Source organism: Henckelia pumila, chromosome 3 (genome assembly GCF_033568475.1).
Source record: "Henckelia pumila isolate YLH828 chromosome 3, ASM3356847v2, whole genome shotgun sequence".
In the NCBI taxonomy this organism is placed as follows: Eukaryota; Viridiplantae; Streptophyta; class Magnoliopsida; order Lamiales; family Gesneriaceae; genus Henckelia; species Henckelia pumila.
Genome location: NC_133122.1, coordinates 39,652,198 through 39,680,191, shown reverse-complemented (window position 1 = coordinate 39,680,191; position 27,994 = coordinate 39,652,198). Strand labels below are relative to the sequence as shown.

Here is a 27,994-nt window from a genome sequence, read left to right as displayed (position 1 = left end):
ATTTCATATGTGTATTTCCAACAACGAGATTTATATGACATGACATATATATTCATTGCTTCAACCACAAATCTCAGACATTTTTAATTAACAGTTATTATAATGTACAACCTAATTAACTAGTTAGGCATGCAAAATTTAAAATATTTGACCAAGATTACATGGGTAACAGTCTAATTACAGATCAAGAATCGATGAAAAAGGGTGATATTAATATATATAGAACGATTTTTTCCCCCTGATTTTGGTATGATATGTTTGCTTTTCTGCAATTTTGATCTTTTATATTATCAAGTTTCAGTTTCAGGTTTTTACCTTCTTCTTTTTTTGTTGTTGATTTTCGTATTTTCTCCGACGATAGCTAACATAAAACCAATGCAGTGCTGATGTAACACTGATGTGTATAGTATTATACGACTAAAATTATCAAAAATAAAATTTAGAAGACTAAAATCGAATTTTGATTACTTAAAGGACAAATGTCGCAGAAAATGACACAATTACAAGACCGAAAATGGTTTTTTTTTAATTTTAAAAAGTGGAAGTGGTTTCACATCAAATTGTTTATTTTTAGTGATTATAATATGGTGGATTAATTAATAGTTAATACAAGGGTTTGTTTTCTTCCTTTCCATATTTTCAACCCAGAACGAGGAAATAATGCTTATATAGAATAGAAGTAGTGATAGGAGTGGTCATTATTGCAAGACAATGACAGTCATTTCTATCCTCTTAACAATACCTATCATGCATCTAAGTTCAAAATAATAAAATAAAAGCATAAAAATCTTTAAATTCCTTTTTTTTTTTAAAGGCAAAAATGGAAGCTGAAAACAAGTGCAATATAAGATGAATACCCATTTATATTGTATGTCACATATATATTACCATCAAAACTTGGAGGAAGAAGTGCATGGGGGGGACCTTAGCTTATCCCCTCCAATTCATATTCATCAAAAGAATTGAGGTTTTGCTCCAAATATTAATCAATGGATCAACGACCACTCTCCATGTTTGACCCCACAACCTCCACATTCAAGAAAAATATATCCTTTAATTAGCCTCTTTCATATTTTCATTTCTCTAACTCATTTTGATTTTGATAATCTCCCTCTCAAGCTAGCTAGCTAGATAAAAACATCGTTTCGATATATGGAGTCGAAGATGGATCAGAGCGAGACCCGAGATTTCATGAACGTGGACTCCTTCTCTCAGTTACCCTTCATACGCCCCGCGCCGCTCAAAGAGAAGGGATCCAGCTCTGCTGGTGGTGCCATCAGGCTTTTCGGCAAAGAATTCGGAGGCCGCAACAACAACAACAACAACAATATTATTCAATCTGTACCACTCGACGAACCCCACGAAAACAACAATATTGATCGAGAAGAAGATCATGACGACGCCAGCAAGGAGCAGATGATTAATGGTATGATCAACGAGAACAACAACAACAACAACAACAACTCGGACATCAGTAGCAGCAGGAAATTCGAATGCCATTACTGCTGCCGGAACTTCCCCACTTCTCAGGCGCTGGGGGGCCACCAGAACGCCCACAAGAGGGAGCGGCAGCACGCCAAACGGGCACACCTGCAGTCCGCCATGGCGCATGGCGGCTTGTCCGAGGCGCACGTGTACGGCCTCATGAACTACTCGCGCCAGCTCGGGTCCGCGCCGTCGCTACCTTTGGCGTACCACTCGTGGAGCGGCGGCGGCGGTGTTGCCGCGGGTGCTAATACCGGCGGCGGCAGGCTTTACGGCGGCGGCTATGGCTCGTATAATTCGAATCAACCGGCCATTAACGGGAGCCCTTTGGGGCTGTGGCGGGTCCCGGACGCTCATAGCTCGTCGTCTTTCGGTGCTCGGCCGACGCATCAGTATAACCTGCAGGGACAGACTCCATTGCCATCTTTTACTAGTAGCAACCCTAGTTCTCAGAATCGATTCGGGTACGGGTACGGGTACGGGTACGAATCCAAACCTGGCATGCAAGATCATGTGAGTTTGGATTTACATCTTTGATATATCCATCTCAATTGTTTTCTTGGAATTGAGCATTCATTTAATTGTCTCACGAGTAACAAAAGCTAGTTTAATTATTCAATTAATCTCTACATACTTATTATAATATATATATATATATATATGGATGTGAGGAAACTAATTAACTTGATCGAGGATTTATAATAATTAATAATCCTGTTTTCTTGACTGATGAGTTAAGTTAAGTATGTCACACTAGTTGGTTATTAGTAATTTCCATTCAAATAATCGTGACCAAAAAAAAAAAAATCTTTTCTTGATTTACTAATTAAAGTTCAGTGAAGAACTTTAATACTTGATATTATTTCTCATGATGGGTGGACTAGCTAGCTAGCCTTTTTGTGGATTTTTTTTAAAAAAGAAATAATTTTAAAAAAAGAATGTATCGTTCTCATGTGATTTTGTTCTTTTTGAATATCTTTTGTGGAGGCAAAATCTTGTTACTAAACATATATATGATATTGTATAGAGATACATAATGTTCGTGAATATAATAAGGGAGATCTATCGTATTGCAAACGAATTAATGAAGTTTTTACTAATTTAAGGAACCAAAAAAAATAAAGGCATTGTTTTTTTTTTTTTTCCCCGAAGGGTACAACTCGAATGCTGCCTTTTAAACTGTCGGTTGGTATGCTAAAGCGATTACACAACACGTCGCCAATTAATTAACACGGTGAATTATTTACGTTATGTATATATACCAGTCCTTTCTTTTACTTTTTTTTTTAATACACAATATACCAACCTCGCAACACACCTCAAATTTATATCTTGTAAATTGATCGTCTCAAAAATATTACACAAAAACTCCTGTGAGGTGGTCTCACGGATCAATTTTATGAGATATATCACTTATTTTGATGATCACCTACAAAAAAGTATTACTTTTAATGTCAAATATATTATTTTTTATTGTAAATGTGGACATTATTGACACGTCTTACGGATAAAGATCCATAAGGCTGTCTCACAAGAAACATAATCTATGTATTATATACCGATAAATAAAAATATATATTACATCTAAACATTGTTCTAAAAGGCGTTGTCTAGGGACACTAGTCGGTCCTTAGACATCCAGTCGTTGTCCACCGCACCAATTTTTAGATAGACGGTGTTTCTTGATGTCGTTACATTAATCAGCCGCCTAATTAAGCTGCCTAAATGACTCAAAATCTCCGCAGATTAATATGTAATGTTTTTTATTTTTAATTATTTTACGGGATTATTTGGCATATTTTCTCGATGAAGGAATGACTATGCCATCGATTTTGAGTTTGAATTTGAAAAAAAAAAAAAACTATTGAGAAATATAATTATGGTGAACATATAATATAAATAGACAAAAAAAAATTGTCTAACACCGACTATGCGGTGGACGACCGTCCGCCTATGATTTACCATATTTTGGAACAATGTACTTTAAACAAACAAAAAAAAATTCCCAGTGGTTTCATTTTCTCAAATTTAATATCGTACCTAATCTCCTTAATTTTCAAAATATTAATTTTGCATGCAGAACAACTTTTAATGTCGTCGCTTTGGGTTTTCATGTATTAATCATTTTGCTGGGCCTGAAAAAGGAAATAAGTGTGGTGTTTCACTTGCACACATACATTTAACTCATTGACCGGGGAAAAATAAGAGGAAAAATTTCGTTTTTTGATCTGTATGTTAGTTTTTTTCGATTTTGGTATTTAATGTTGTCAGATTTTAATTTTAGTCCCCTATTTTTTGTTTTTTTGACAAATTTATTCCTTTTTTTATGTTGTGGCGCTAATATATCGATGTGAAGCTGACGTGTGTAGCGCTACATCAGCATTTTCGACAAAAAAAACTAAAATTGTCAAAAATCAAAACATAAAGGACAAAAACTAAAATCTAAAAACATGAATACCCAAAATCACAAAGTGACAAAATTACATAATCAAAATTGTAATTTTTTTTTCAAATAAGAATCCTACGGTAACTAATTTTCAAATCCAGGTTCGTGATTTGAATGAAATATGACATGACAATGTTGTACACGGGTAGTAGGCAATTAATCCCAAAATATGTATTTACTTTCATGCCCCTGGTTTCATGGGTCGATTCGATCATCAGGGTATATTGCTTGATTTTCGTTAGGACAATACGCTAAGGATTGATGCAACGACATGCTCTTGGTATTGCTTGATTCGACCCTGTCGTTATGCTAAAGATTGATGCAACGACGACATATAATATAATCGCATTTGATTTTTTTTTATTTGGAACTATGCATTGGACGACGTGAAAAATGAAACGTGACTTATTTTATACAATTGGATCAATCCTTAGGACACCATCTTAAAGATAGGAATTAGGATCGAGGTAAACGTCCTAAGATTTGATGCAACAATATACGAGAAACCAAATCTTATTTTTTATGTGAAAAATCAATTTGATCATTAATACTTGTGATAAGGGCATTATCTTATAGGTAGGGTCGAATAAATCAGTTTTAGGAATGTTTTAGCAAACTTCTATCAGTATTATTCGATTTGTTGAGTAGAAGGATGCAAATTTATTCGAACTGTGTTTTTACTTTGTAACGACATTTGTATGGAAAAATTTTTTATCCCTAAAAATTGACTTTGATTATGATAAAAGGGGAATGAATAAATGTACTATCAATATGTATCAATGCATTTTTCAGGCAATAACTATGATAATAATTTGACTGCAACATAATTAAAAGCAAGGTACGAATATGCATGTGTTTCAGCAGCGGCAGATGCAGTTCATTCATAAATGTCAAGATACAAGAAATATAACTAATTTAAAAATATTAAAAAAAGGAAAAAATTTTGAAAATTTGAAATTAATTATATATGTCACATCCCGTTGAATCTAATATATATATATATATATATATATATATTGTATATATTTAAAGTTTTGATCTCGTGGATAACTACGTGTTGACGTGTCAGTAGATGCTCACTTAATTGCTCACGGTGATTGTCCACGAGATCAAAACTTTATATATCTATATATACGTGTATATGTGTGTGCACATATCTAGCTAGTGACCATGGCAAATGAAACATTGCTTTCCGGGAAAATCTCTCTCTCTCGTCGGGTGTAAAATGCATAATCCCACATGAATTTCATGTGAGGTTTATGTATATCAATGATTTAAAGTACTATTCTAGATCGAGAGAAAAAAAAACGAAAAAAGAAAAAAAAAATTGGCAATAACCTACACCGACCCTAGTTTGAATTTCAACACTATTTAACATTTACGTCCAGTAGTGCACATACCATTACAAAACATATGTAATGTAAGACAAAAATAAGAATTATTTTGACGTTAGTAAAGATAAGCAAATGTGCAAAATGCTGTTAAATGCCTACACATACTGACACCAGCTAATTCCATTTGCACTCACACGTCTTCGAGTGAATTGATTAGATTTTTTTTGCTACATTTATGTGTGAGAGAGAGCCAAGGATACTCCCTAGCTCTCCCCATTTCACAATTATATAAATTTTGTTTTTTTCTCAATTTTTTTTCGAATATGTAGTCTAGTTTCTACATAAAAATCCTCAAGAGATGGTTTTACATGTCAATTTTATAAGACATATATAGCTCTTATTTGACATGTCATATGAAAAAATATTAATTTTTATGTCTAAAATATTACTTTTGATTATATATATGAGTCGAATAGACTCATCTCATGGATTTAATTAAACTCATGGGACCGTCTTAATTACAAGAGAGATGCTTAAATATATTAAAAAAATAATAATAAATTTTGTTTTTCAAATGATTTTGTTGATTTGTGTGAAAAACCTAATAAACAGATATATTTGGGGATGGAGAGAATACAGAATAAAAAATTAGCGGAATAATTTCACTATATGCAGCGAGTCAGGTTATTTAAGGCGTGAAAAAGGGAAATACAAGGATGAAACATCAACTGGATTTCATTTATTGGGGCATTGAACATGCGTATGCATGGAAGAGGGGCTGCCTTTTTTCTACATACAATAAATAATAAGCCTATATGTACGATTTAATTTTTTGCTTTTTTTTTTTTGAGTAAGTATAGGCAGTGTGATTAATTCCTAACCACAATATTTAGTGGCAAAAAACAAAAGAGGTCTTTTGTGATCTGTAAGATGAGTTGATTCGACTCATATCTACAATAAAGGTAAATAATTTTGACATAAAAATAATAATATATTTTCATGATGACCATGATCAACTGAGGCACATTAATCACAGTCCTAACTCATAAGTGTGGTAAAATACAAATATAAATGCTTCCAAAAAAAAATATACAAATACAAATATATAAAGTATAAACACGTACACACACAAATGTGTGGTGTCCTACGAAACTAATACTCAATAAGGTGTGTGGGGGGACAGGAATCATAAACGCATGCACATAAGTGAGGGAAGAGATTCCACAGTATTGGCTATAAATTTTAGCTCAAAACTAACAAATTACACAAGAGGAGAGAATATTGTCACGAAAAGGTCTCGAATCCTAGCTCAATTGGGTTGAATATCATTTATAGTTTCTTTGTCAATTTTGAACTTGAATTTCATTGAACCGATTCAAAACCCGAACATTCGGGATTATGTCGGGTAGGTAGAGAAAATTTCGAATTTTTGTTTCATGCTTAAGATTTCGTTCAAAAAACAAAAAAAAAATCTGATTATTTTATTTAAAATACTATTTAGAAATTATATTTCTAAATAAAAAATAAATATTCAACATAAAATATTTAATATTAAAATATTCCAGATAATGTTTCAGGATTTTGTCAAGAGAAGAACGTCATATTGTGCATCGAATAATTATTAATAAAATGTTCGGATACAAATTACCAGGTACATTTTGTTAAATAGATTATCAAATTGCATATCTTATTCTACATTGTTGTTCTAATTAGATAATTATAAATATAAATTAATTAGATATTAATCGGGACGGGAATAATCCCTGAAATTCGGGTCGAAAAATGTTGGGTTGAGATTTTTTCGGGACGAAAATGGGATGAGATTCGGAAAGGGTCAGGATTTCGGGATTTTTTGTCATCCCTACTTTTATTTCTTAAAATTTTAAAATTACAACACAATTAGCCCTTATCATTTGTTTTATGGTTAAATAATTTTTATGATTATTTTGTGATATTTATTAATTTATAGGGACCAAAATAAATTTAAAAAAATCATGAAAAATAAAGACCATAAATAATCACATATCTACAACATAAATATAATTATAATTTATTATACTGTTATTATATGTAAATAAATTTATTACGATTTGTTATTTAAACAAAAAATATTACGTTTTTTGCATAAAAAAATAATCATATATGTTTTCAAAATTAAAATATCTTATAAATATTTTAATAAGAACATCTCTTAATGTGATTTTTAATAATTTTTTAAAATAAAATTTATCCAGTATCTTTATTATTAAATAATTGGATTTGATATCAAATCTAATTAATTATTTAGCTTTATTTAATAATAAGAGACGAACTAGATAAAATTTTATTTTTCTTAATATATCAAATATAAATATGTAATATAAATAATTATGTTTGTAAATATTAAACATTAATATTAAATTGGGATAATTGCAATTTGATCCCTGTGAAACGTCCAAATAGCTGAAAACCCCCGTGAAAAATAAATAAGCTAAATACACCCTATGTTATTAAACAAGTTACACACGTGCCCCATCTTAATATTTGAGTTTATTTAATTATATATAATTTGGTGAAGACTATTTTGCCCTTCAAGTAATAATACCCACACATCACCACTTTCTTGCAGATCACGATCTTTGACCACTTTCTTGCAGAAACCCTATTCTTCAAATCAATTTCCCATTTCTATTTCTTTCACGCTATCTGGATCTTTCAATTAATTTCGATGTATGGCATGGAGGTACGTTTCAAGTTAATCCCAAGAGCACGTACCCCAAATTAATTTATGTTGGAGGGATTAAGCACGAGTTTAAAAAAGTTAACTTTGACAGGTTTAATTTTATGGATTTATATGCTCTGTACAAGCTTTGTGGTGGAAAAAATTTGAATGTTAATTTTTTTTATAGAATTCCTGTTGTAGTGATTGAACACGATTTGGTGAATATTTTTGGAGATGTGGATGTGTCGAATATGTATTCGTTGTATAATGATTCAGACTTGGTAACCAAATGGATTGAAGAAACAATGCCAGAACCAGAAATGGTGTTAGATGAATTAGGAAACATTGTACCTACTAATCCCGTGGATTATATTGAATATAAGAAAGATGTTCCAGCCTCTGGTGAAGTGAGTGAGAATGAAATTGATCCTGAAATCCAAGTCTCTGATCAGGTACTTGAGAATGAATGTAATCCTGCCTCTGAACAAGTACTTGACAATGAAAGTGGCTCTCATGACCCTGATCCTACTAATTTTGTTAGTGGTGCAGATGATGACATTTTAGATTCTAGCGAATTTGATGATTCAAGTGATGAAAATTATTCAAATCCATCATCCAAAGGAGGTTTGGATGATGTTCAATCGAGCAGTGATGAAGATATATTCGTTGAGAGTTTGAATACTGAGGGTGATGGTTTTTCAAAGAAAAACAAATTTAGAAATGAGAAGAGGGGGAAGAGTAAAGTAGGTGAAAAGAGGAAGAAAAGTGAAACCACAGCTGAGTGTGAATGGTATAGTGATGGAGATGAAGATGATGATGATGATCTTAGTATGAAGGGCTTGATGAAGAGGGACCTAGGCATCCAATTTTCAAAGATGGACAAGATATGAAGAATTTTTCACTAGTTGTGGGCATGAAATTCAAGAGCGCAAAAGAATTTAGGGAGGTTTTGAGAGATCATAGTGTTAGACAAGGTTACGAATTAGTTTTGAAGAAAAATGAAAGGACTAGGATAACAGGTGAGTGCAAAAATGGTTGTAATTGGAGGATTCATGCGTCTTTGGTAATGGGTGGATCAATATTTCAAATCAAGACAATCTCAGGTCAGCATAATTGTGCTAGAATTAATGAGAACAAGCTTGCAAATTACAGGTATTTGGGTAGGAGAATTGAGAAGATTGTTAGAGATAACTGTGACATTAAGATTGACCGGCTCAAAAACATGATAAGGACAAAATGTGGAGTTGAAGTGAACAAATGGAAAGTGATTAGAGCTAAGAAGGCTGCTGTCCAGAATCTACGAGGGGTCAACAGTTTACAGTACCATCGACTGTGGAATTATTGTGAAACGGTGAGAAATTTTAACCCAAGAAGTTCTCTTTTTCTCCAAAGAAAGGAAGATTTTGAGCCCCCAACATTTGATAAGCTTTATTTTAGCTTGAATGCAATGAAATGCTCATTTTTAGCAGGTTGTAGGCCAATTATTGGTCTAGATGGTTGTTTTTTGAAAACAACACATGGTGGACAACTATTGGCAGCTGTTGGTAGGGATGGAAATGATAATATGGTGCCAATAGCTTTTGCAGTAGTGCAAGTTGAGAACAGAGGGAATTGGGCGTGATTTCTTCAAATTCTGTTGGAAGATATAGGAGGAATGGGAGAAGATGGGTGGACTTTCATCTCAGATAGATAGAAAAGATTAGTAGAAGCATTGAGAGAACTTGTTCCTGATTGTGAGCATAGATATTGCTTGAGGCATATGTATCAAAACTTCAAAAAAAAATTCAAAAGTTTAGAGTTGAAAGACTTATTTTGAAAGGCTGCTACAACAGGAAACAAGAATCAGTTTGAGGAGCTACTGAAGAAAATTGAACAAGTGAATCCTAAGTCAAATAAAGGTCAAGAGACAGCATATGAATGGCTGAAGAAAATTCCAGCAATTCATTGGGCTAGAAGCCATTTTTCCACAAGATGTTTGTCTGACTGTGTAGTCAATAATTTGTCCGAATCATTCAATAGTTTTATTATAGATGCAAGGGACAAGCCTATCATAACAATGCTGGAGTGTATTAGAAACAAGTTGATGAAGAGAATTCAAGTCAAGAAGACTGGTATGGAGAAATACATTGGTCAGATATGTCCTAACATTTTGAGAAGGATTAACAAGAATCAGAAGTTTTCCAGAAACTTTTTTGCTATATATTCTGGTGAAAATGAGTATCAAGTTCAGTGTTTGTCAGTACACGGAGTTTTAACACAACATGTGGTTGATTTGTTGAAGAAGACTTGTACATGTGGGATGTTCCAGTTATGTAGCTATCCCTGCTCTCATGCATGCACTGCTATTGGTCATAGTAGGTTGAGGTTGGAGGATTTTGTACACAACTGTTACAGCAAGGATGAATATTTAAAGGTGTACTCACACATGATACATGTTGTTCCAGGGGAACTTGATTACTGCAAAGCACCTTATCAACCACTTAATGCACCTGCTTATAAGAGCAAAAAGGGCAGACCTCAGAGAATGAGAAGAAGACAAGTTGATGAGGAAACCAGTGTTTCTACAAGAAAGGGTCTTACTCATACATGTTCAAGGTGTTTGAAACAATCTCATCACAAGGCAACTTGTAAAAATCCAATACATCCAAGATCCAAATATTTCAAGGTAATTTCATATATATATTTCAATCACATATTCATAACATTGAATTATTTTGATAGTGGCTTCAATGCAGGGGACTAATGAAGAATCTGTGCATGATAGGTCCCAAAGCAGAGCCAAAACTGCTAGGCCCCGAAACACAGCTGTGGAAATTCATATTTACATTTCAATCACATGTAATCATTTCAATTGCATATTCATAACTGAATGTGTTTGACATTAATTTTAATGTAGGGGACTGGTGAAGGACATGCTGGAAATCAAGAATCAGCAGTAGCAGCTACAAGTGGAGATGCAAGTGCTAGATCTATGCCTTATAAATCATTGAGTGGTACACCTCAAAGTTCTGGAAAACAAGATTTTATTGGTTCTACATCATTTGCATCAAATATATATTCAAGTGTAAGTAATAGATTGATGGTATTGTGTATTGTGCCTCTTTTGTGTGTTGTGTTGTGTAATTTAGTGTCATTTTATGAATTTAACATGTACAAAATGATGATAGGATATTAACACTACTGCAAGAAGGGTGCAAATGAGCCATTTGAATAGGGCAAAACTAGATGCAAATGCAAGTGTGGATTCTAATTCTATTGCAAAACCAACTGGAGGTTAAAGTTCCAAGGCCAGAGCCACTGCAATTGGAGATGCAACTGCAAGAGGTAGAGGTAGAGCTACTGCTATTGCTACTGCAATTGGAGATGAAATTGCAATAGGTAGAGCTACTGCTACTGCAGCTGGTGATTCAAGTGCTTTTGGTGCAAAGTCCAGTGCTAGAGCTACAGCTACGGCAACTGCAATTGGAAAAACAAATGCAATAGCCAGAGCTACTGCAACTGCTAGGTTGGGAAGAAGGTTGCCAAGATGGGGGCCGTAGTCTGTACATGACAGTATTTTTGCTGTTTTCTAGTGTTTTGTATTAAGTCATTATTGATGGGCTACTGATTACTTTTGGTTTGTATGGAATGCAATATCTACAAAGACATAAAATTGCTTTTGATGCTTCTTTATGGTGTTTTATTCGAAGTTAGAATTATGTAATGGTTGTTTTTTCTTCAAAAAAGTTATGATCTTTAGTTGAAATTATAAGACATAAATTGCTCCATTGATGAACTGAAAAATTACAGAAATTGAAATTTCATATCTAAACACTTGGATTCAATACAGGACACAAATTTCATATTGCAACAGAATGAAACACAACTCAAATGAAACACACACAATGCAACAGAATGAAACACAACTCAAATGAAACACAATAACTTCAAATACATCAACAATGGGCTATGACACATATTGTCTTCCCACTACTTTAACAAAAGAACAGTTAGCACTAGTAGAAGCAACGCACAAGCAACCCATGAAACATGGACATAACCAGCTTCAATTTCAGCAGAATTTCTTCCTCGCGCAGTAGAAGTAGCCTCCTCTTCAAAGCCTTTATCTCTGTTCTTCACACCACCATAGCTATTGTAACTCTGACCTTTAAATTCACCATCAGATTCATCTCCATCTTCATTTGGAAACAAAGTATAATCATCGGGGTGACACCAACGGAAGAAACCACACAGGTTCTTCGAGCAACAGTAGTATAAAAGGCCCTTGGTTTTCTTCTTTTCGGACAACACAACTTTGATATCAGCTCTAACATTGCAAGAACAAGTTGGAGGAGTTGGGTACCTTAAATCCAAGCGCTCCAAAATGGTTGGATTTCTGGGTTTGTAAGAAAACTCCATTGCAATCTTTCACAATTGGCCCGATGGAATTATTGAAGAAGAGCAAAAAGTAGCCAATGATTTAATATAGGGTTAAGGGTATTTATGGTACTTTGGGTTGAAAAATCTCCAAATAGCAAACAATACTCACATCACACAGCGCGTGAATATTACTTCACGGATTTAGGGGTACGTGTGCTGCATTTTGTATAACATAGGGTGTATTTAGCTTATTTATTTTTCACGGGGGGTTTTTAGCTATTTGGACATTTCACAGGGGGTCAAAATGCAATTATCCCATATTAAATTATAAAGAATAAAAAAATGCATATCGTACGAAAATTAATCTTGAAACTCTTTTATAATTTTTGTTTTAAAATAATTTTTTTCAATTTGAACATAAAAATATATTAAAGCAAAATGAAAGTTTCATTTACCATTTTTTATGTTTTATCTTTTCACGACATTTTTATTATTCATTTTTAGTACTAGTAATTTAATAATATCATAAATTAGTCTTTACAAATATATTTAACTATAAAATAAATGACAAAGACTAATTTTATTATAATTTTTAAACTTTAAGAACTAAAAGTGTTATGTTCAATTATTTAGTGACCAAAAATATTTTGTTATGGGTATGATAACTAAAATGTACTTTTCCCATTTGTAGCAATTTAAGTATGTTTAGGAGTGTTACAGTCTGTTTGGATTCATAAAAAATGGAATTTGAATTTAGATTTCAAATCCATGGAAATGAAATCTCATTTTAATGTTTGGAAAAAATATAAAATAGAATCGTTAAAATCGATAATATATATTTTGAATAAATAGTTTTCTAAAGTTTTTAAAAAAGACTTGAAATTTATGATCAAATCCCATTAAATCTCATGAAATTCGACCAATTTCGTAAAGATTTCGTTTAAGTAAATAAAATATCATCAAATATCAATCACAAAATCTCATTTGCAATTCCAAATCCATTCCACCAAACACTGTGTTAATGTAACAAAGCATTTGTCTGCGCCACGTTATTGTTACTACGTCAACACCACATCAATGTCGTCGAGAAAAAAAGGGTAAAATATAAATTTCACAATATACAAGAGCAAATTCAGAAAGATACATATATGACTAAAATTGTAAAACTACCCAAAGAAGGTTGACGAGCATTTAAAGCTTGATACATGGTAAACATTGGATCCAATCTTGTGTCTAGTTTAGAGAAATAACACCATAAATTTCAAATATCACTTTCAAGTTTATATAGTTTTTCATGTTAATCATAATGAACTTCAAGTTTATTCAATAATGACGTGAATTTAGTATTTGATATATCGTTCCATTGTTAACAATAAAACTATAATCGAATAAAATGGATTCAAAATCCTTCAATCCAAGCGCAAACGGAATGAATTCTTTGTCCTTTAAAATCCAAATCTTGTACCCCAAATGTATGCAAACTAATTAGGATAACATGGGTTTAGTTCAACCTAGGTATTAATCTAATAGGAGATCTAACAACCCATGATTTGACATGTTAACACTATGTAGACCTTTGAATGAATGATTTGGACATTACCCAAAAGGTAGGGTCTCATTAACCGATAACATGTCTGCTGCCATAATAGTCCCCTTTCTGTTTGTAATTCTGAAGTATATGCCTGGTAAACTCTTGTTTTCTCTGCATAGTGTGCCAGCAAAGGCAGAGAAATATAGGTCAAAGGTATAATGGAGAAAGCGACATAAAAAGGTGAATTCTGAATTACCAGCTCATCCTTAACAGTTCATACCCTTAACAATGGGACATCATTTAATTTCAATTTTCAACCAATTAAGTCTCAGCTGTCGAAAGAGAAAAACTGTTGGCAATTGTATCTTGAAACCAAGATTCATTGACTTGGTCCTAGCCAGTATGAAAACGGTAAAACGACAATTAATTGAGCCGCAGTCTTATACAACAGAAAAAACATCATTGAAGGATTAAAGATGCATCCGAAGAACCCCCCGTATTAGATAGAAGGTGGGAGCAGGAACTAAAGAAAAAGAAAAAAAAAACATCATAATTTTAACCAAAAGAAGTGCATCAACAATTAAACCAATTATCCATTTTTTTAAAAAAAAATAACCGATTACGGGGCCGATAAATAAAGCACGAAAAATTTCAAGATACGCACAAAGAAGATCTAACAATTATCTTCTGATGGTGCAGGCAGTAGATATCCAAGAAAATTAAATTCAAAAGTAGCAAGTTTCAAAGATCGCCACCACACAAGTTCCAAAATTATAGCTACAAAACCAAGAAGATAGGTAGAAACCAGCAACAGCGAAAATTAATCTTCCCAAGTGAACTGAACATGTATTATGGATAAACTTGAGCATAAATCACAAAAATGCTTAAGAACCAGATTCCATTTCCAAAATAAATTATATCCTCGTCAATTGTTGAATTTTCTACGGTTTCCACTAACAATCTTTCAGTGACACAAGACAGCCTTGATTAGATCTGATGAGAACTATCCTTCATGGCTTCCGTAGAAAATATGCCATATAAGAAACACGGTCCTCTTTGACGCGGGCACTCTCCTGCTTCTCTTTATCTTCTAAGGAATAGGATTATGGTGGCCAAGCGAAGGTAGAGTTCATTACTGACAATACTTATATGGGCTTTAATACATTGGATTTAGGCCCAAGAGTCTCAAGCCCATGTCTCAAACCCGTGGAAGGATCTAGATGTGCGAGGGAAGAGGAATAAAATGTGAGGAGTGGTAGTTTGCTAGGTTTCATTCGGTTATTTTCTTTTGAAGAGGTTGTGACTAGCCTAGGCCAGGGAAATACTAGCATTTTTGCTAGTGTACGTACAGAGTTATCTCTGGGAGAATATTTTTATTCCATTTGCAATAGAATTTGGATTCTGAATTTGTGATTGCAACAATAGATCCGACCTGCTGGATTGAACCAATGGCAAGAAAATGAGATTTGAGGGGGCGGGCGATATAGTAGAGAGATAAGTTCTATAAACTAAGCAATAAGCATTCTCATAATGCGTAATAAATATCTGACCTAGGTCCAAACAGGCCAAAGATGATGTTATCCCTTCTGAGATGAATTACATATGCTCAAATTCTTTAATACGAATAGAAGGTACATATTGACGTGAAATCCAATCGCAGTGAACAAACTGACAGCTCTTGAAGAGGAACACAACACTTGGATTTTTTTTTTTAAAAAAAAAAAGGAAAAACAAACTTTTAAGATCACCATCTTAGTTCCAAGTACGAGTTAATTACAAAACTGAAGACAAAGTATACCAATAAATATAACTTCAGCACCTGCAAGTTATCTTCTAAGCTCTTTATGTTGAACCCTGGATAATCGGTCATCTTCAATGTGCCTAGTGAGCAATGACACGCCATAGTGTGATGCGCTTGAAGCAGTATAGTAGGATGTCACAGTCAGTTGAGTGAACTTTGGAAGTGCATAGCCTGTGAAATCAGTAATCATTGATTTACTCCAAGACACTAAAGTGAGATCAATAGCTCCGTAACAAAATGTCTTAAAAAGAAAATGAAACAAGTGTTTAGACACTTTTGTCAAAACTCAAGTCATTCTGCGTTATAATGCTCTCCATAAAATTAGCCATGTCTCAATTTGGACAAGTTGGTTGACAAAATAGCTGAGTTGATGGAATTGCTGAAGGTTTAGAAATGCAAACTCACAGTCTGTGAAATTCCCCGGTGCCAGATTACCACTCTTTACGTAAATTTAAAATCGAGACAAAAACTAAGAGCAATTAACCAGCCACTTTTCGTAAGGACAAATTTAAAAAATACAATCAGCAGTTTCACAGCAATTTCTAGAGTGGGATACACATGCCAGGTGCTTGGTAATTACATATATTACCATCATTGTCACTCAGAAAAGAGAAAGTTTGGGGCGATACATAAAATCCAAAACATCTTTAATTTGTCAAATGCTTGACGACAGTTCAATTATGCATCACAAGTTCATAACAACAGTCGAATGCCACTAAAGGTAGCGTGAACCATCACATTCACTTTGCAAGATCTTGGTAATCTGTTTCCTCTAAAAAAGTGAAAGCAGAAGTTTTGGTCGTACAACTTACAATACAAATGTTTTCTACTTTAGGATTGTTGCAATCGCCTAACTTATTTCTCTCGCGCATTCATCATATGCCAACTTTAACTTGGTTACTAGCAAACCTTTTATTTTATTTTAAAAGGTTAAATCATATTAATCGTAGCCTGAAAGTACCAAACTGATATCGTCTCAAAATTTATATAAATATAGTTGAAAGGCAATGCTATAAAAGCCTCAGATAAGATGAACCCTCTAGATTCATACCTCCAAAAGCAGCGCTGGCAGCAGAAAACATTAAGAGGACTGGAATCTGGGAAAGAGAAAAAGAAAAAAAAAAAGTTTAGGTGAAAATGCTACTAGAAACGTGAACAGAAGACATTAAGCGTATTCATGAAATTTAAACAGCTGATAGCAGACGAAGAAATATACAAAAAGTTAAGAGAGTAGACGGGAAGAGATGTATCACGTCATACCCCAATAATAAATGGAAGCCACTTTGGCCCCTTCACGTGTTTTTGGGCATAAGGAATTCCTGCACGATGACATCATGAGTGCTGAACATCACTGATCAAACAAACATGAAAGGATTGCTCGAGTAAAAAGTACATTTTTATACCTGTATTGAATCCGTGGACTGCACTAAGCAACCCTCCAAGTCCAGAACCAGTCTATCAAAACATAGAAAAGCATACTGCGTCAAGGGTGAATCGTGACTGGAGACGCAAATGTGCGCTGTGTATAGGCAAGAGGTCCCATTTAGCTCCAAATGTACAAATTATATTTCATAAAAAAGTGTTCTTTGTGTCTCCAATTCAAAAGCAAGGCACATGATAGCCAATTCTCCTCGGAACCTAACTCGGTTTGTGTACGGAGAAACAGAATAGGACAAGTAACACCATGGATGATCGATCGCATCTCCTTCTCCAACTTACTTATGAACTATGAGAACCCTGAAAAGCATTAAACAGCCCTCCACCCCCACCCAGACATATACATATAACGACCCAAGTATCTCTAAAATAAGCAATATTTAAAAGAAAATAAATGAGCTTCACAGCACACAAACAGAGCAAGACAAAGGAATCAGCACTGAAATGTAAAGAATCCATCCCTTCATGGAAATATCAGAGAAGAGTGGTCTAGTAACAACGGCACCACATAATTCACATTCAATTAACACACATGAACGCGCAAACATAAAAAAAAACTAAAGATACTCAATAAGATGGCTATACCACTGCAGTAACATCGTGCAGAACTGGGGCGATTCTCCATTCCGAGTTCTCCTGTAGCAAGAAAAACGAGGGAAAACAATATAGATGGTGAAAAATAGACACAAAATCAACCGGGTAACGATGCTAGCGTACTATATACCTTGGAGGGGTTTAAGAGAGAGAGGCAGCGCGGGCAGCGGGCGGAGCCGAGGCCGGGTTTGATGGTGGGATCGTGGTGGAGGTTCCCTCTCCGAAGCTTCTCCTCGTACACTTCTCGAGTCCCCATTCGACCTATTCTTTTTTTCTCCAGCACTTTCTTCAAACTGCGCGGATTTATGGGTTGGTTAATTACATTTCCCCCTTCTAATTATATTGATGTTCATTTTAGTCCAATTTTGTGTATTAATTACATCCATACATATGTCATCCACAATTCCACATTAGTAGGAGCTACCGATAGCTTTTTTGTGTTTCTCACTTCGTCATGTTAACGCAACTCAAAAACATAAAACCTAATTCAATTCTCCATTATAACAAAAAAAGCAAACAATTTTTTATGAACCTCACATTCAATTCAAATATCTCAACTATCAATTTATTTTATATATTTATATATACATAATTTATGTAAATAGTTAAATTTAATTAATGAAATGGTGTATTTTTTATGATTAAAGAAAATATAAAATAAATATAATTTTAATTCAAACTCAAACTTATATATATATATATATATATATATAATATTAAATAATTAAAAAACATAAAAGAAAAATGAAAAAAAGAAAGTAACGCAGGATTCATCTTGCTTATCCTTCTTTTACTACAAAAATAGTTTATAGCTTTTCTGGTTGTAATAGTGGTGATTTATTGTGCTATCATCACAAGTTAAACGATATTGTATATTGAGAAAAAATTGTCGTATTCCATCAACATCCAAAACGAAACAAAATCTTAAGAAAATCATGTTCAATCAATACGAACCTCAAGTTGTTGAATTCATTTATATTTCTATGACATATTCAAAATTTTCTAACACTCACCCCACTTCCACACTTTATTTATATTTGTTTATGTTTTTATGCCTATATTATGCATAAGAAAAACATAAAATATGCATGTGAAAAATGGGTTTTAGATAAATATCTTACAAAAGTAATATGTTGTTTTAAAAATGTTTGCTCACATATAAATGATACTTGTATAAGATTGCCTTCAAATTCTGCATATATAATGTATTTTTACATAATCTATTAATATTAAAAATAAATTGACCAGACCCTTTGAGGAAAAAAATCACATCTCGTATTAATGATTTAATGGAAGATGGTTTTCCTATATAGAATCATATTTGGGTCGCGTTTAGGCATTAAAAGACGGTTTTCTACCGTCTCGATTTTTAAATTGTTAATATTTTTTGGTGTTGTAATTTGGCCACACCTTTTGAGGGAAAAAAAAATCACCTCTCGTGTTAATGATTTAATGGAAGATGGTTTTCCTATATAGGATCATATTTGTATCGCGTTTAGACGTGAAAAGACGGTTTTTCATCGTTTAGATTTTTAAATCGTTAATATCTTTTGGTGTTATGACATCCACTTAATCGCCATTTAGGAAGTTCGAAGTCCGTCTAAACGGCTACCTAGATTGATGTATAATTTATTTTTATTTTTGAAATATTATTTGACATATTAATCTATCAATTTGTATTGGGTGGAGAAGATAATATGCAATGGTCCTATCTACTGTTCTTATCATCTCACTATTTAATTAAAATCTTCTTTCTTTACTAAATAATTTTCAATTAATTTGATGAAAACTTGATTTATTTTCCGTTAAGACCATCATATACTCGTTTTGTTTTAACTACCTCCAAAAATATCCTATTAATCATTCATCAATACATATCTTGTCTATCTATCTTTGAAAGTTTTCAAATTATTATACATTTTTTTAATCTTAATCTAATTTTTACAGTATTTAATTCAATATATCATTCCTAAAAATAGTATGAAAATTAATCAACATAAAAAATTTATGTATTCGAAAAATTTTATGGATACACACATTGCGTGCAAATGATGCTAATGTTAATTAAATTTGTTTATCAATTTTAAAACAATTTCATTATTAGGTAATATGGGTGTGCAATCGGTTAAAATTGAACCAAAATTATGAAAACCGAACCGACCGATCAAGTTTTCTAACAAACTGAACCGATCGAATTTTTATAAGAAAACCGACTAAACCGAACGATTAAAGATCGGTTATTTCGGTTTGACCGAAATGACCTATTTTTTTATTTTTTTAAAAAGCCTTTTTAAAATGCATTTTGACAAAAAAAAATACGAAAATGAATTATTAAGCCAGAGGCACAATTATCTCGAATTTTTAAACCATCTCCACACATACGTGTACATGAAAATCACAAAATCGAAGAGAATGGAAAAGAACTTATGATTTATGAAATCTAACTGACCACAATCGTTTTTCAATTGCCTCTTTTCAAGAAATCAAGGAGTTTGTATAGAGGTTCGCATGAGAGAAAATCTTCAAAGTCAAGGTTTAAAACCTACCAATATTGTGTGCGTTCTTAGTACTTGTTTTTACTTCGAATCTTGCCGTTCTGTAGATGATGTGAAGTGGAGGAATTCTGATGTTAGGAATTAGGGCGCAACAAATCAATGGAAAAAAGTGGAAAAATGACATGAGTCAAATGAGTTCCAGATATCTTTTATAGTTGGACTAGAGTTAAATAAAATTGGGTATATAATGTCTATAGCCCAACAGAAATAAAAACACCTGGGTATCAAAGTTAAGACCCAATATGTATTTTTTAAATATATAAATAAATATCGGTTTAATCAATTAAACTGATATTTTTTTTAAAAAAAAAAAACCGGAATCGAACCTATTAAATTGATATTTTTTAAAAATAACCGACCAATTGAATAAACCGAACCAAAATTTTCGATTTTTTTCGATTCGATCGATTTTCTTAGTTTGACTGATATTTTGCTCACCCCTATTACGTAATTGTGTTTGGGAAAATGTTATAAAATAATAAACAGTATAATCATGGAAGTTAAAAATATATCAAATAATATATTATTCATTTTATATATTATTCATATTCGTTTTTATCACGTCTTTTACTCATCTCATCTATAGCTCCAAACAATATTTATATGTACACAATTTAATTTAGCATTTTGGATTAGATAAGAGTATATATTTTGTTCTTTCTTACGGAACAATTTTTATAATAGACACAAAATAATTTTTTTAAAAAAAAATATATAATAAAAACTAAAAGTTTTTAAAAAAATAAATACATACAATTGGGCTTGATGTCAACTCCAAGCCCATTTGTGACGAGTCCTAAAACCCTAGTGCCCCCATACTATTTAATCACTTCATTCGTCATCTCCGGCAGTATCTTCCTTCACACAGCACAGGAAAATGCCTGCGGGTCACGGTTTGCGGGCACGCACGAGGGATCTCTTCGCTCGCCCCTTCCGCAAGAAGGGTCCGACCCATCTCTCCACCTACCTGCGAATCTACAAAGTCGGAGATTACGTTGATGTCAAAGTTAACGGGTCGATCCATAAAGGTATGCCCCACAAGTTCTACCACGGGCGGACGGGTCGGGTCTGGAACGTCACCAAGCGTGCAATCGGAGTTGAAGTCAATAAGCAGGTGATAATTTGGTGTTTACCGCATTTTTTTTTGTCTTTTTGGGTTGTATTGATTTGTTGCTATAGTCATTTAAGCTGCAAACTGGGATGTTTTTGAGTGCTTTGGAATTATTGTTGCGAGGTTTGTTTGAGAATAACTCGTTCAAATTCGGTAAAGGTTGTTTCTTTGCGCAATTGGGATGAAATATTATCAGATAATTCTGTTTGTATGATATTATCGTTTCTGATAAAAGAAAATGCATTATGTCGATGATGACAAACACAAGGCTTGTTTCTCAAAACATTCGCAGTGGCCGCCCAAGAGCTCTCGCCTTCGCCAGGCTTGAGAGCTTCTGCTGTATTTTCCTTGGATGTCTGAGACTGTCTTTCTTAATGCCGGCGATTGTGGGCCGTTTATATACCTTTTTTCGGAGATAAAGATTCCATTAAACATAGGCCAGACCAGTATTTACAATTTTACACAAAAAAGATGTACTCCCTATCTGCTAGAGCATGAGCTACGCAAATGGCCGAATGTGGGCAATGCTATATACTTTGATTTATTCATAACTTTTCAAGTTTTAACTTCTTTGAGTTGGGCTATTTAAAGTAACTTGTGGAGAGTTGTGTGTGTGGATGATAAAGGTTCATGATTGTAATTCTTATTCCCGTTGGTCATTCAACTATATATATTTTTGGTTCTTGAATGATTGAGACATTTCCCATAGGGATTTGTAAATATGTGTCACGATTTATATTCAAAGGGTCGATTTCACCGCCTGATGTAATTGTCCTGAACATTGGACTATTGAATCTTTACTTGCACAGGCATTTGCTGGCACAACTGAGAAAGTTTTCTGTCTGCCTTCTCTTCTATGTGTTTGATGTATCTTGAGAGCTGTAGAAATATGACACGTAGCAAATAATGAAGCCATGGTTCAAAATTTTATTATGCTTTCTCCACTGATATGCTGTATGCATTGAAGTTTCAACACGAGGAAAAACTATTCTGAACTGTGGTGTTTATTTTTGTTGCAGGTTGGCAACAGAATCATAAGGAAGAGAATACATGTTCGCGTGGAGCACGTACAGCCATCACGTTGCCATGAAGAAATCCTGCAAAGGATTAAAAAGAACGACCAACTGAAGGCCGAGGCTAAGGCAGAAGGTAAAATTATTAGCACCAAGAGGCAGCCACAGGGACCCAAACCTGGTTTCATGGTGGAAGGGGCAACTCTAGAAACTGTCACTCCTATTCCATACGATGTGGTCAATGATCTCAAGGGTGGTTACTGAGGGTTGGCTGGGATACCTGTGGATTTTCTTGTTCTTTTGTATTTCTTTTTGGATATTGTTGCATTGGACTAGCCTCTATTTTCCTTCATCAATTGTGTAATGGACAAGTTTGGAGTTGATAATTTAGACCAATTTTGGAACAGATGGATTTCTGACCTTAAAAGTAAAACATGCTGGTGTTGTATGGCGTTTAAGTTGCCCTCAGATGAGTTGATATGGTTTTATCTCGATGGTTTGTAAGCACTGATGCACATATACCTTATGGACCTTTGTTCGGTTTGCTTATTTCAAACCATTGTTTGGCCTCGTGTTATTGTTAATTCATCTTCATTAAATGAACCAATCGATAAAATAAGTAGAGATTCTTAAATACAATGGATCCTATAGCAATTTGCAAGATGTCATTCATGTGATTCAAAACAATTATGATCCTACGCCAAATGAGCTCATGTAGCTTCAACTTAGGAGTGGATGCAAAGAAAAGAACTTGTGCTGGAGTAAAGGACCTGTTAAGCATTTCATAACCGAGTTTCTACTCCATTCTTGTACAATACATCTTATCTTTACACATCAAAACATGATTATTTTCAGAAGTTTCATCAAACATGACGTGTGATTTTATTGAACAAGCTTACTGATTTTTTATTTACTATATATTCAAATACTTGCATGCTTTTTTCAATATTTTAAACTTATGTACCAATGAAGGCTTCCTTTTCTACAAGTACAAATTCTCTCACTTTAGCATATATAATATTACTTCCAGTCCTTTCTTCCACAAACGGTGGTGCTTTTCTTCGAGCAAATGCTTTTAAAGAGAATACTTGGGCTTGGAGCCAGAACTTCGATGGTGGTGATTTTCAACTGAGCTAAGGATGAAGATTTTATCTGCAGCGATCTTTTTCCTCGCCATTCTTAGCTTTTCTTCAGGTCTGGCCTTCTTTCTAAACCATGGCTTCTTTATTTAGTGACTGTTATGTTACTACATGCTTGCTCAGATGCTAATGTTTCGTTTGGGTGCTTTACATTTTTCTTCTCTTTTAATCTATTTTTGGGTGCAGCCTGGGGATCGACTGAAGCACATTCTGTTTGGATTCCGGAGCACAGGTGCCACGAGAGGACGAAAACAAGAAAATGTGACTCATACAAATGCATGCACAAATGCTCCTTGAAGCCGCAAGGGTGGGGGAGATGCGCAGGAAACCACTGTATATGCACATTTTACTGCATCGAACCTCCTAAATAATGCTCTTCTATGAGTAACTTTTTCTTTCTTAATTTGCCTCTATGGCACGGCTACTTGTTTATGTTGAAATCTTCGTGACAATTCTTTTTGACATAACTTATATCACCCCATCCCAGCATTCTTGCACTTTAGTTTATGTTATTGTCGATCAGTTATTCAGTTTGCCTTTTTTTTTTGGGTTGAAATCAAGTTTGCCTTTAATATAGACGGGAGAGGGGATTAAAATTTTGAATTTATGGGGAGTTATTAGCTTCTCGTTTATTGATCTAGCCCGTCTAGGCAGACACCCTTGTCAAGAACTCGTTGGAACTGGGGACAAAACCGATAGCCGATGGTTAGAGGGTATAATTGGATATCGAACTCGAGATCTCATCTCAAACTTAAGACTTTGTTGTCAAATGAACTACAAATAATTGATAAAAAGGTTCCTAAAGTTTGAGATATACTTTTGCAAGTATTAGATGTACAGATATTTTTGAATATATAAGCAAAAGGAATGCGCATTTACTGATGAAAACTACATTCACTAATCATTATCGAGCACTTCAAGCTGATGAAAAAACAAGTAGATACCAAGTTTTGTTTTAAAAGGCTTCAAAATCACACAACTAACAATCATAATTGGGTCACAATTTTAGCCAAGCAATTATATATCGCTTTAGGGTGATAGCATAAATAGAAAAAGGAACATATGTATACATCAACCATGTTATAATTCAAGCATAGTTGAACAAACATAACTTCTTCTCAATGGAAAGATTTGATCTCAATTAAAGGTTTGAATAAGGTTTTACCATTTTCCGCTCCTCACATGATCCACTCTTCATCGTATTATTTTATCTTGTTATTTAATTAAAATTTTGCATTTTTAAGAACTTGCATGTTCTTAATGAATTCGGTGAAATCCATAGTGAAATTACATTAATATTCATTATCTTTTTTTTTTATTATAATTTTTTAGTTCTAATAAGTAATTTCACTCTTATTATTCCAAATTAATATCAGTCCGTTACCTCTAATAAAAAATACAAAAAAATGATTTGTGCTTAAAAGTTAAAACTTCAATATCATGACCGTTAAAAAAATTCAATATTATAAGTCAAAAAAAAAAATCAATATTATCTTTATCTATGATTTAAATTTCAGTCATATGTTTATCTAAATTTTAAAGTTTTTAGATAATACATTACTCTAATAAAAAAAAATAAAAAAAGCATTAATTTGAAAATAAAAAATTAAATATATTATTATTATTATCTTATATTATTAAAGTAAAGACCATTTAATTAACAAACTTTAAATTAATTGGTGAAGCTTGATTTGAAATTACTATTATCTCATAACTTAATTTTCAATAAAACCAAAATTATTGAGCAAAATAGTCATTTTATACGGTTTCCTCTTTTTAGCCATTAAAAGCTCACTTTGTGCTCTTTGATATTATTTTATTTACAAAAATGACACTAAGTTTTCTCTTTTCTAGCCATTAAAAGCTCACTTTATGCCCTTTGATATTATTTTATTTAAAAAATGACACTAACTTTATAAGATATATATTTTTTGTGAATATTTGTTTATGAAAACGTTATATTTTTATTATTTTTTAATTTTACAATTTATTACTTATTTTCTTCGTTAAAAAATAAAATGTACGAGCACGCAACACGTGCAGCGAAATACTAGTAATAATAATAATATCTTAATATATTATTAAAGTAGAGACCCTCTTATTAACGAACTTTTAATTAATTGGTGAAGCTTGATTTGAAATTACCATTATCTCCTAACTTAATTTTCAATAAAACCAAAATTATTGTGCAAAATAGTCATTTTATACAGTTTCCTCTTTTCTAGCCATTAAAAGCTCACTTTGTGCCCTTTGATATTATTTTATTTACAAATATGACACTCACTTTATAATACAAGCACGCAACGCGTGCAGCGGAATAATAATAATATTATTATTATTATAGTAGATAACCTTTAATTAACTAAATTTTAATTAATTGGTGAAGCTTGATATTCAATTATGATTAGAGCTGTCAATTTGGGTTAGGCCCGCCAGCCAATTTAAGTGGGTTGAGTTGAAATTTTTTCAATCCAACAAAAGGTGGGTCTATATGGGCCAACCCGCCTAGGCCCGCGACCCGAATGGTTGGTCCGCGGGTCTGGAGAATTAATTAATTAATTTTATTTTTATTGTAATATATGTATTTTTTAATAAAAGTTAGTGAAATTTTTTGTGTTAATTACTTTATATAAAATTTAAATACATGAAATCAATAATTAAAATTTTTATTAATATGTTTCTATTAATATTTATATATGAAATAATATTTATAATTAATTATAACATTTAATTATTTATTTTTATTTGTCGTGAGCCAACCCGCGGGCCGGCCCGCCTAACCCGCAACCCACCTTGGGTTGGGTTGGGTTGGGTTGAGGATTTTCAGCCCGCCAGGATGGTGGGTCGTCCCGCCCTTGACCCGCCAAAAGGTGGGTTTTTGGTGGGCCGCCCCGCCCCGCCATGGATTGACCCGTTTGACAGCTCTAATTATGATTATATCCTAATTTATAGAGAAATTAGTCATTTTATATGATCTCATCGTTTTTAGCCATTAGATTTCATCTTATTTACCAAAATAACATTTCGCTATATTTGTTTGTATTTTTAAAATTTTGGATTAGATATTTATGACTCTTAAACTTTTGAATATCTAATTCATCATGTGACTTTTAAAAATAACATGAAAATCAATTAACATTAAAAAATTTATGTATATGCATATATCACGTACAAGGGACGTTAGTTTCAATTACATAAGAATTAAGAGCTCCCTTTCTTTTCAGCCCGTTGATTCCACATAATTGAAGCTTTATACTTGTTTGGGGTTGTCGAAAATCAAGAAGATATTTGTGAGCAGATAGAGAGCGCGTACTAAAATTTAGGTTGCAATAAGGCTTAACTGCCAAAAGATTTCTAATTTATGGGCTAAACTAAACCCATTATAAAATTTTAATTTTTAGGAATTGTGTGCCAATTAACCATTTTTTTCCATTTCAAGGTGGTACGACAAAAATTGTGGAATTTATTATTTTTAGTATTATTATTATTATTTTGAAGTTGGGATATATTAACTTACTTAGATGGTGTTTGGTTGAACTTATGAGTTCATAAAATTTGTTTGATAAAAAATTTTCCAAAAAACTTATAAGATGTCAAAATAAGTTGTTGGACAGCTTATAAAGCTACTTTTAAAAAAGTAAAGACGACCTTGCTTTTTTGAAAAAATGTCTTATTTTAACATTCAATATCTCCAAAATATCTTATTTTCATAAATCTCCATCATATTTTCAATCAGTTAAATATTAAATATTATTTTTTAAAAAATCCAAATAACATAAATTTTTCTAAATTAAAATATTAAAAGAGTTATTTTTTTAATATAAATTTATTCTAAAACTATTTTCGTATATGTATAACTCGTTACATTATCTTCATAGCATTATACGATTTTTTTGTAATTTTAACAATAAAAAATATTATAATATCAACTATATCAACATATTTAAGTTGTTTAAAATAAGTTTACTCAAACAATTTAACAAATCATTTTTAAAATAATTACTAACAGTTTATAAACTCATAAAACAATTTTTAAGCTCTAGAAACTTATAAACTATTTTGAATAAACTTAGCCAAACATACTATATTCTAAAACGGAGGAATTAAGTTTTGATTGGAGCTTGAAAGCAAAATAAAATTTGAATTAATCAAACAAAATTGTCCATTTTGAAATTAATAAGCTCGAACATTTAATAAATATTGCAACCAACCAAACATTAATTCTTCCCGTAACTAGTCAAAATCAGACTTATAGCAACCAAGAGACATGAGAAAATGGGATATTCTCCATTGAAGGCCACAATTATGCATCTTATGTCATAATTTATTTTCAATTGGATATATCGCATAAGAAATTATTTATTTATTTAGTACACAAAATTTACATCCGTTTGACCATGTACTTTAAAATTGTTTTTATTGTTTTAAAAGTGAAAAAAAAACTAGGTATGTGTTTGAACAAGATTTTTGTAAATTATTTTTGAAAAA

General features: G+C 32.7%; 4 protein-coding genes and 1 non-coding gene across 5 annotated transcripts; 4 read left to right on the top strand and 1 right to left on the bottom strand.

Moving 5' to 3' along the window:
* Positions 1 to 910: 910 nt before the first annotated feature.
* Positions 911 to 2,079, top strand: LOC140892933 (zinc finger protein 8). The gene has a single exon (XM_073301996.1). The coding sequence runs from the start codon at positions 1,153 to 1,155 to the stop codon at positions 2,020 to 2,022; it is 870 nt and encodes a 289-aa protein (XP_073158097.1). The 5' UTR covers positions 911 to 1,152; the 3' UTR covers positions 2,023 to 2,079.
* Positions 2,080 to 8,852: 6,773 nt separating this feature from the next.
* Positions 8,853 to 11,244, top strand: LOC140888526 (uncharacterized). Its single transcript, XM_073296215.1, has 5 exons — positions 8,853 to 9,551; positions 9,786 to 10,631; positions 10,702 to 10,773; positions 10,863 to 11,030; positions 11,134 to 11,244. The coding sequence occupies exons 1-5, from the start codon at positions 8,853 to 8,855 to the stop codon at positions 11,242 to 11,244; spliced, it is 1,896 nt and encodes a 631-aa protein (XP_073152316.1).
* A 4,431-nt stretch (positions 11,245 to 15,675) lies between these two features.
* On the bottom strand, positions 15,676 to 17,980 carry LOC140891258 (uncharacterized). The gene is made up of 6 exons (XM_073299663.1): positions 17,819 to 17,980; positions 17,680 to 17,730; positions 17,061 to 17,112; positions 16,918 to 16,976; positions 16,709 to 16,754; positions 15,676 to 15,828 (listed from the first exon to the last, which is right to left on the bottom strand). Exons 1-6 carry the CDS (start codon positions 17,942 to 17,944, stop codon positions 15,683 to 15,685), a joined length of 480 nt encoding a protein of 159 aa, XP_073155764.1. The 5' UTR covers positions 17,945 to 17,980; the 3' UTR covers positions 15,676 to 15,682.
* A 3,105-nt stretch (positions 17,981 to 21,085) lies between these two features.
* Positions 21,086 to 22,867, top strand: LOC140890763 (large ribosomal subunit protein eL21z/eL21y). The gene is made up of 2 exons (XM_073298794.1): positions 21,086 to 21,357; positions 22,374 to 22,867. Exons 1-2 carry the CDS (start codon positions 21,121 to 21,123, stop codon positions 22,629 to 22,631), a joined length of 495 nt encoding a protein of 164 aa, XP_073154895.1. The 5' UTR covers positions 21,086 to 21,120; the 3' UTR covers positions 22,632 to 22,867.
* Positions 21,601 to 21,718, top strand: LOC140893919 (small nucleolar RNA SNORD14). The gene has a single exon (XR_012153478.1). It is a non-coding gene; the product is annotated as a small nucleolar RNA SNORD14 (small nucleolar RNA).
* Positions 22,868 to 27,994: the final 5,127 nt, after the last annotated feature.